Source organism: Aquarana catesbeiana, unplaced genomic scaffold (genome assembly GCF_042186555.1).
Source record: "Aquarana catesbeiana isolate 2022-GZ unplaced genomic scaffold, ASM4218655v1 unanchor213, whole genome shotgun sequence".
Taxonomy (NCBI): Eukaryota; Metazoa; Chordata; class Amphibia; order Anura; family Ranidae; genus Aquarana; species Aquarana catesbeiana.
In genome coordinates, this window is record NW_027362639.1 from 152,247 (window position 1) to 161,749 (window position 9,503).

At 51.7% G+C, this 9,503-nt stretch overlaps 1 protein-coding gene across 2 annotated transcripts in view; it reads right to left on the minus strand.

Annotated features, from left to right (window-relative positions):
* PARP10 (poly(ADP-ribose) polymerase family member 10) overlaps positions 1-3,409 on the minus strand; it is a 98,582-nt gene extending 95,173 nt beyond the window's left edge. For both annotated transcript variants that reach the window (XM_073611150.1, XM_073611148.1), the window contains exon 1: positions 3,254-3,409. In XM_073611150.1, coding sequence (XP_073467251.1) covers positions 3,254-3,267 — 14 coding nt within the window. In that variant the 5' untranslated portion in view covers positions 3,268-3,409. The remainder of the gene's footprint in view (positions 1-3,253) is intronic.
* Positions 3,410-9,503: the final 6,094 nt, after the last annotated feature.

Below are 9,503 nucleotides of genomic sequence, written 5' to 3' on the forward strand. Positions count from 1 at the left end.
AGGCCACCGCTGACCAATAAGAAAGAGACCGGGCAAACATGGCGTCCATGGGAGAGTTCCAAGGCCAAGGCCACCGCTGACCAATAAGAAAGAGACCGGGCAAACATGGCGTCCATGGGAGAGTTCCAAGGCCAAAGCCACTGCTGACCAATAAGAAAGAGACCGGGCAAACATGGCGTCCATGGGAGAGTTCCAAGGCCAAGGCCACCGCTGACCAATAAGAAAGAGACTGGGCAAACATGGCATCCATGGGAGGGTTCCAAGGCCAAAGCCACCTCTGACCAATAAGAAAGAGACCGGGCAAACATGGCATCCATGGGAGAGTTCCAAGGCCAAAGCCACCGCTGACCAATAAGAGACCGGGCAAACATGGCATCCAAGGAGGGTTCCAAGGCCAAAGCCACCGCTGACCAATAAGAAAGAGACCGGCAAACATGGCGTCCATGCGAGAGTTCCAAGGCCAAGGCCACCGCTGACCAATAAGAAAGAGACCGGGCAAACATGGCGTCCATGGGAGAGTTCCAAGGCCAAAGCCACCGCTGACCAATAAGAAAGAGACTGGGCAAACATGGTGTCCATGGGAGAGTTCCAAGGCCAAAGCCACCGCTGACCAAAAAGAACACAAAGACTCATCTCACATTTACCAAAAAACATCGGGATTATCCCCAAGACTTTTAGGCAAATATTCTGTGAACTGATGAGACAAAAATGTAACTTTTTGGAAGGTTTGCGTCCCGTTACATCTGGCATAAAACTAATACATTTCATAACAAGAACATCATCCCAACAGTCCGACATGGTGGTGGTAGGGGGATGGTCTGGGGCTGCTTTGCTACTTCAGGACCTGGACCACTTACCATAATTGATGGAACCATGAATTCTGAGTTCTACCAGAAAATCCTAAAGGAGAATGTCCGGCCATCAGTTCCTGACCTCGAGCTCAAGTGCACTCGGGTTATGCAGCAGGACAATCATCTGAAACACACCAGCAAGTCCACCTCCAAATGGTTCAAACCAAGCAAAATGTAGGGTTTGGAGTGGCCTACTCAAAGCCCGGACTTGAATCCCATTGAGATGCTGTATTATGACCTCACACAGGCCGTTCATGCTGGGAAAACCCTCCAATGTGGCTGAATGAAAACACTTCTGCAAAGAGTGGGCCAAAATCCCTCCACAGCGACGTGAAAGACTCATTGCCAGTTATCGGCACCAAGGGTGAGACAACCAGGTATTATGGTGACTGGTAATTACTTCTTCACATAAAGCCAGGCAGGTTTGGATGGATTTTTTGCCTTTGAAGAGAAGTTTGGGGGATTTGTTTGCTAATCATACTGAACTCGGTGGATGGAGCATCAGACCGATCGAACATCGCTGATTCTCACTCCTCCCCGAGCGGAGAGATGCTGCCCGTCAATCAGCGTCTCTCCTGGTCTGCTTCTCCACCCTCATTGGAGCGCTGAGCTGTGGAGGGGCGGGGTCTGGCTCGCTGAGACCATCAATCGAGGCAGCTGGCGGATCCCGATGTGGGAAGTCGGGACGACATGGTCTATCGATCGATGGCAGTGATGTCAGCAAAGAGCGGACTTCAGACCAAAACCAATTACACTCCTGTGACCCAGAGGAGGAGCCTAAAAAGGACGTCTCCTCTAATAATTCAAACCATCATTTATGGCAGCATTTTGTATTTCCTCCGATTATCTTTGTGTAATAAAAACGTTTGTTTGATGATCCGAAACATTCAAGTGTGAGAAATATATAAAATAATCAGAAAGGGGGCAAATACTTTCTCACAGCATTGTGTGTAATATATATATATATATACCCCGATATACTCCATCACTACTATATATATATACCCCCCGATATACTCCATCACTACTATATATATATACCCCCCGATATACTCCGATATACTCCATCACTACTATATATATACTCCGATATACTCCATCACTACTATATATATATATACCCCCCGATATACTCCGATATACTCCATCACTACTATATATATATATATATACCCCCCGATATACTCCGATATACTCCATCACTACTATATATATACTCTGATATACCCCATCACTACTATATATATACCCCCCCGATATACCCCATCACTACTATATATATATACCCCGATATACTCCATCACTACTATATATATATACCCCGATATACTCCATCACTACTATATATATATATATATATACACCCCAATATACTCCATCACATCACATATATATATATATATATATATTACACACACACACAGAGTATATGAGCGCTCAGGGTGGAGACTCCATGAAGGGGCAGATAATTGGGTCAGCCCAAAGATCGACCCACCACGAGCCTGCCGGCCCATCCCCCGGGGTCTACGAGATTCCCTAGTCTCCCCCGTGTGCAACGTCCAATCACCTCCTGCGTTCTGGAACTAAGCCAATGGGAGGCCTTCAAGTATACCTAATATACAGCGAGTGGTCCCTCAGGGGTGGTAACTGTATTCATAGTATTAGCTACTTGTGACCAATAACAGCGGGGATTGGGGAATGAGAGGAGAATGAGGTCACAGGGGGCGGGGCTGCAGGAGACCCACAGGGGGCGGGGCTGCAGGAGACCCACAGGGGGCGGGGCTGCAGGAGACCCACAGGGGGCGGGGCTGTATGGAAAGGGAGTGAATTACATCGCAGAATTAGGAGAGCCTCTGATTCTACAGATCCTCCTCCGAGGGAGCAACATCCCGCTACCCGCTTCTCTTTGGGGCCCTGTATCTACATTGTGCACTCCTGGGGCCCCACATTCATAGAGTGCACTCCTGGGGCCCCTCACTCGTAGTGCACACTCCTGGGGCCCCTCACTCATAGTGCACACTCCTGGGGCCCCTCACTCATAGTGCACACTCCTGGGGCCCCTCACTCATAGTGCACACTCCTGGGGCCCCTCACTCATAGTGCACACTCCTGGGGCCCCTCACTCATAGTGCACACTCCTGGGGCCCCTCACTCATAGTGCACACTCCTGGGGCCCCTCACTCATAGTGCACACTCCTGGGGCCCCTCACTCATAGTGCACACTCCTGGGGCCCCTCATTCATAGTGTACACTCCTGGGGGCCCCTCATTCATAGTGTACACTCCTGGGGCCCCTCATTCATAGAGTACACTCCTGGGGCCCCTCATTCATAGTGTACACTCTAGGGCCCCGTGGGGCCGGTCTATGTAATAGGGGTAGTGGGGAGATCACTCTGTACTCACCGAACGTCCATCATGGAAGATCCACAATCACCCCAGGAGGAGCGAAGTCATCCAGGGAGGAAGGGAGGGGATGTGGGGTCACCCTGGGAGAGGGGGGGTGCAGAGCCCCCCTAGGAGGAGGGGGGGGTGTCAGGCGGGGTGGGGGAGGGGTGCAGAGCCCCCCTAGGAGGAGGGGGGGGGGTGTCAGGCAGGGTGGGGGAGGGGTGCAGAGCCCCCCTAGGAGGAGAGGGGGGATGTCAGGCGGGGTGGGGGAGGGGTGCAGAGCCCCCCTAGGAGGAGAGGGGGGATGTCAGGCGGGGTGGGGGAGGGGTGCAGAGCCTCCCTAGGAGGAGGGGGGGTGTCAGGCGGGGTGGGGGAGGGGTGCAGAGCCCCCCTAGGAGGAGAGGGGGGATGTCAGGCGGGGTGGGGGAGGGGTGCAGAGCCCCCCTAGGAGGAGGGGGGGGATGTCAGGCGGGGTGGGGGAGGGGTGCAGAGCCTCCCTAGGAGGAGGGGGGGGTGTCAGGCGGGGTGGGGGAGGGGTGCAGAGCCCCCCTAGGAGGAGGGGGGGTGTCAGGCGGGGTGGGGGAGGGGTAGGATGTCTCCAGCACAGTGATGAGTTGCGGAGGGAGAAGAATCCGGAAGAGTCGAGAAAGTCCTGAAACGAAAGTAAAAGTAAATAAGGAGGAAGAGGAGGGGGGAGGGGGAGAGAGGAGGGGGGAGGGGGGAGGGGGAGAGAGGAGGGGGGAGGGGAGGATGACTTGCATTTCCTGTTATATATTACTACGCCACTACCTATGTCAGAGATCTCATCCACCCAACATCTCCAATATATATCACTGTGTGACTGTGGGGGAGGGGACATTAGAGTGTAAGCTCCTCTGTATAGAGACTGATGTGTGGGGGAGGGGACATTAGAGTGTAAGCTCCTCTGTATAGAGACTGATGTGACTGTGGGGGGAGGGGACATTAGAGTGTAAGCTCCTCTGTACAGAGACTGATGTGACTGTGGGGGAGGGGACATTAGAGTGTAAGCTCCTCTGTATAGAGACTGATGTGACTGTGGGGGGAGGGGACATTAGAGTGTAAGCTCCTCTGTATAGAGACTGATGTGACTGGGGGAGGGGACATTAGAGTGTAAGCTCCTCTGTATAGAGACTGATGTGACTGTGGGGGAGGGGACATTAGAGTGTAAGCTCCTCTGTATAGAGAGTGATGTGACTGTGGGGGAGGGGACATTAGAGTGTAAGCTCCTCTGTATAGAGACTGATGTGACTGTGGGGGGAGGGGACATTAGAGTGTAAGCTCCTCTGTATAGAGACTGATGTGACTGTGGGGGGAGGGGACATTAGAGTGTAAGCTCCTCTGTATAGAGACTGATGTGTGGGGGAGGGGACATTAGAGTGTAAGCTCCTCTGTATAGAGACTGATGTGACTGTGGGGGAGGGGACATTAGAGTGTAAGCTCCTCTGTACAGAGACTGATATGACTGTGGGGGGAGGGGACATTAGAGTGTAAGCTCCTCTGTATAGAGACTGATGTGACTGTGGGGGGAGGGGACATTAGAGTGTAAGCTCCTCTGTATAGAGACTGATGTGACTGTGGGGGAGGGGACATTAGAGTGTAAGCTCCTCTGTATAGAGACTGATGTGACTGTGGGGGAGGGGACATTAGAGTGTAAGCTCCTCTGTATAGAGACTGATGTGACTGTGGGGGGAGGGGACATTAGAGTGTGAGCTCCTCTGTATAGAGACTGATGTGACTGTGGGGGAGGGGACATTAGAGTGTAAGCTCCTCTGTACAGAGACTGATGTGACTGTGGGGGAGGGGACATTAGAGTGTAAGCTCCTCTGTATAGAGACTGATGTGACTGTGGGGGAGGGGACATTAGAGTGTAAGCTCCTCTGTATAGAGACTGATGTGTGGGGGGAGGGGACATTAGAGTGTAAGCTCCTCTGTACAGAGACTGATGTGACTGTGGGGGGAGGGGACATTAGAGTGTAAGTTCCTCTGTACAGAGACTGATGTGACTGTGGGGGAGGGGACATTAGAGTGTAAGCTCCTCTGTATAGAGACTGATGTGACTGTGGGGGGAGGGGACATTAGAGTGTAAGCTCCTCTGTACAGAGACTGATGTGACTGTGGGGGAGGGGACATTAGAGTGTAAGCTCCTCTGTATAGAGACTGATGTGACTGTGGGGGGAGGGGACATTAGAGTGTAAGCTCCTCTGTATAGAGACTGATGTGACTGGGGGGAGGGGACATTAGAGTGTAAGCTCCTCTGTATAGAGACTGATGTGACTGTGGGGGAGGGGACATTAGAGTGTAAGCTCCTCTGTATAGAGAGTGATGTGACTGTGGGGGAGGGGACATTAGAGTGTAAGCTCCTCTGTATAGAGACTGATGTGACTGTGGGGGGAGGGGACATTAGAGTGTAAGCTCCTCTGTATAGAGACTGATGTGACTGTGGGGGGAGGGGACATTAGAGTGTAAGCTCCTCTGTATAGAGACTGATGTGTGGGGGAGGGGACATTAGAGTGTAAGCTCCTCTGTATAGAGACTGATGTGACTGTGGGGGAGGGGACATTAGAGTGTAAGCTCCTCTGTACAGAGACTGATATGACTGTGGGGGGAGGGGACATTAGAGTGTAAGCTCCTCTGTATAGAGACTGATGTGACTGTGGGGGGAGGGGACATTAGAGTGTAAGCTCCTCTGTATAGAGACTGATGTGACTGTGGGGGAGGGGACATTAGAGTGTAAGCTCCTCTGTATAGAGACTGATGTGACTGTGGGGGAGGGGACATTAGAGTGTAAGCTCCTCTGTATAGAGACTGATGTGACTGTGGGGGAGGGGACATTAGAGTGTGAGCTCCTCTGTATAGAGACTGATGTGACTGTGGGGGAGGGGACATTAGAGTGTAAGCTCCTCTGTACAGAGACTGATGTGACTGTGGGGGAGGGGACATTAGAGTGTAAGCTCCTCTGTATAGAGACTGATGTGACTGTGGGGGAGGGGACATTAGAGTGTAAGCTCCTCTGTATAGAGACTGATGTGTGGGGGGAGGGGACATTAGAGTGTAAGCTCCTCTGTACAGAGACTGATGTGACTGTGGGGGAGGGGACATTAGAGTGTAAGCTCCTCTGTATAGAGACTGATGTGACTGTGGGGGGAGGGGACATTAGAGTGTAAGCTCCTCTGTATAGAGACTGATGTGACTGTGGGGGGAGGGGACATTAGAGTGTAAGCTCCTCTGTATAGAGACAGATGTGACTGTGGGGGAGGGGACATTAGAGTGTAAGCTCCTCTGTACAGAGACTGATGTGACTGTGGGGGAGGGGACATTAGAGTGTAAGCTCCTCTGTATAGAGACTGATGTGTGGGGGGAGGGGACATTAGAGTGTAAGCTCCTCTGTATAGAGACTGATGTGTGGGGGGAGGGGACATTAGAGTGTAAGCTCCTCTGTATAGAGACTGATGTGTGGGGGAGGGGACATTAGAGTGTAAGCTCCTCTGTATAGAGACTGATGTGACTGTGGGGGAGGGGACATTAGAGTGTAAGCTCCTCTGTATAGAGACTGATGTGACTGTGGGGGGAGGGGACATTAGAGTGTAAGCTCCTCTGTACAGAGACTGATGTGACTGTGGGGGGAGGGGACATTAGAGTGTAAGCTCCTCTGTATAGAGACTGATGTGACTGTGGGGGAGGGGACATTAGAGTGTAAGCTCCTCTGTATAGAGACTGATGTGACTGTGGGGGAGGGGACATTAGAGTGTAAGCTCCTCTGTATAGAGACTGATGTGGGGGAGGGGACATTAGAGTGTAAGCTCCTCTGTACAGAGACTGATGTGACTGTGGGGGGAGGGGACATTAGAGTGTAAGCTCCTCTGTATAGAGACTGATGTGACTGTGGGGGAGGGGACATTAGAGTGTAAGCTCCTCTGTATAGAGACTGATGTGACTGTGGGGGAGGGGACATTAGAGTGTAAGCTCCTCTGTATAGAGACTGATGTGACTGTGGGGGAGGGGACATTAGAGTGTAAGCTCCTCTGTATAGAGACTGATGTGACTGTGGGGGGAGGGGACATTAGAGTGTAAGCTCCTCTGTATAGAGACTGATGTGTGGGGGGAGGGGACATTAGAGTGTAAGCTCCTCTGTACAGAGACTGATGTGACTGTGGGGGAGGGGACATTAGAGTGTAAGCTCCTCTGTATAGAGACTGATGTGTGGGGGGAGGGGACATTAGAGTGTAAGCTCCTCTGTATAGAGACTGATGTGACTGTGGGGGGAGGGGACATTAGAGTGTAAGCTCCTCTGTATAGAGACTGATGTGTGGGGGAGGGGACATTAGAGTGTAAGCTCCTCTGTATAGAGACTGATGTGACTGTGGGGGGAGGGGACATTAGAGTGTAAGCTCCTCTGTATAGAGACTGATGTGACTGTGGGGGGAGGGGACATTAGAGTGTAAGCTCCTCTGTATAGAGACTGATGTGACTGTGGGGGAGGGGACATTAGAGTGTAAGCTCCTCTGTATAGAGACTGATGTGACTGTGGGGGAGGGGACATTAGAGTGTAAGCTCCTCTGTACAGAGACTGATGTGACTGTGGGGGAGGGGACATTAGAGTGTAAGCTCCTCTGTATAGAGACTGATGTGACTGTGGGGGGAGGGGACATTAGAGTGTAAGCTCCTCTGTATAGAGACTGATGTGACTGTGGGGGAGGGGACATTAGAGTGTAAGCTCCTCTGTATAGAGACTGATGTGACTGTGGGGGAGGGGACATTAGAGTGTAAGCTCCTCTGTATAGAGACTGATGTGACTGTGGGGGAGGGGACATTAGAGTGTAAGCTCCTCTGTATAGAGACTGATGTGACTGTGGGGGAGGGGACATTAGAGTGTAAGCTCCTCTGTATAGAGACTGATGTGACTGTGGGGGAGGGGACATTAGAGTGTAAGCTCCTCTGTATAGAGACTGATGTGACTGTGGGGGGAGGGGACATTAGAGTGTAAGCTCCTCTGTATAGAGACTGATGTGACTGTGGGGGGAGGGGACATTAGAGTGTAAGCTCCTCTGTACAGAGACTGATGTGACTGTGGGGGAGGGGACATTAGAGTGTAAGCTCCTCTGTATAGAGACTGATGTGACTGTGGGGGGAGGGGACATTAGAGTGTAAGCTCCTCTGTATAGAGACTGATGTGACTGTGGGGGAGGGGACATTAGAGTGTAAGCTCCTCTGTATAGAGACTGATGTGACTGTGGGGGGAGGGGACATTAGAGTGTAAGCTCCTCTGTACAGAGACTGATGTGACTGTGGGGGAGGGGACATTAGAGTGTAAGCTCCTCTGTACAGAGACTGATGTGTGGGGGGAGGGGACATTAGAGTGTAAGCTCCTCTGTACAGAGACTGTTGTGACTGTGGGGGAGGGGACATTAGAGTGTAAGCTCCTCTGTATAGAGACTGATGTGACTGTGGGGGAGGGGACATTAGAGTGTAAGCTCCTCTGTACAGAGACTGATGTGACTGTGGGGGGGAGGGGACATTAGAGTGTAAGCTCCTCTGTACAGAGACTGATGTGACTGTGGGGGGAGGGGACATTAGAGTGTAAGCTCCTCTGTATAGAGACTGATGTGACTGTGGGGGGAGGGGACATTAGAGTGTAAGCTCCTCTGTATAGAGACTGATGTGACTGTGGGGGGAGGGGACATTAGAGTGTAAGCTCCTCTGTATAGAGACTGATGTGACTGTGGGGGGAGGGGACATTAGAGTGTAAGCTCCTCTGTACAGAGACTGATGTGACTGTGGGGGGGAGGGGACATTAGAGTGTAAGCTCCTCTGTATAGAGACTGATGTGACTGTGGGGGGAGGGGACATTAGAGTGTAAGCTCCTCTGTATAGAGACTGATGTGACTGTGGGGGGAGGGGACATTAGAGTGTAAGCTCCTCTGTATAGAGACTGATGTGTGGGGGGAGGGGACATTAGAGTGTAAGCTCCTCTGTATAGAGACTGATGTGACTGTGTGGGGGAGGGGACATTAGAGTGTAAGCTCCTCTGTATAGAGACTGATGTGACTGTGGGGGAGGGGACATTAGAGTGTAAGCTCCTCTGTATAGAGACTGATGTGTGGGGGGAGGGGACATTAGAGTGTAAGCTCCTCTGTACAGAGACTGATGTGACTGTGGGGGAGGGGACATTAGAGTGTAAGCTCCTCTGTACAGAGACTGATGTGACTGTGGGGGAGGGGACATTAGAGTGTAAGCTCCTCTGTATAGA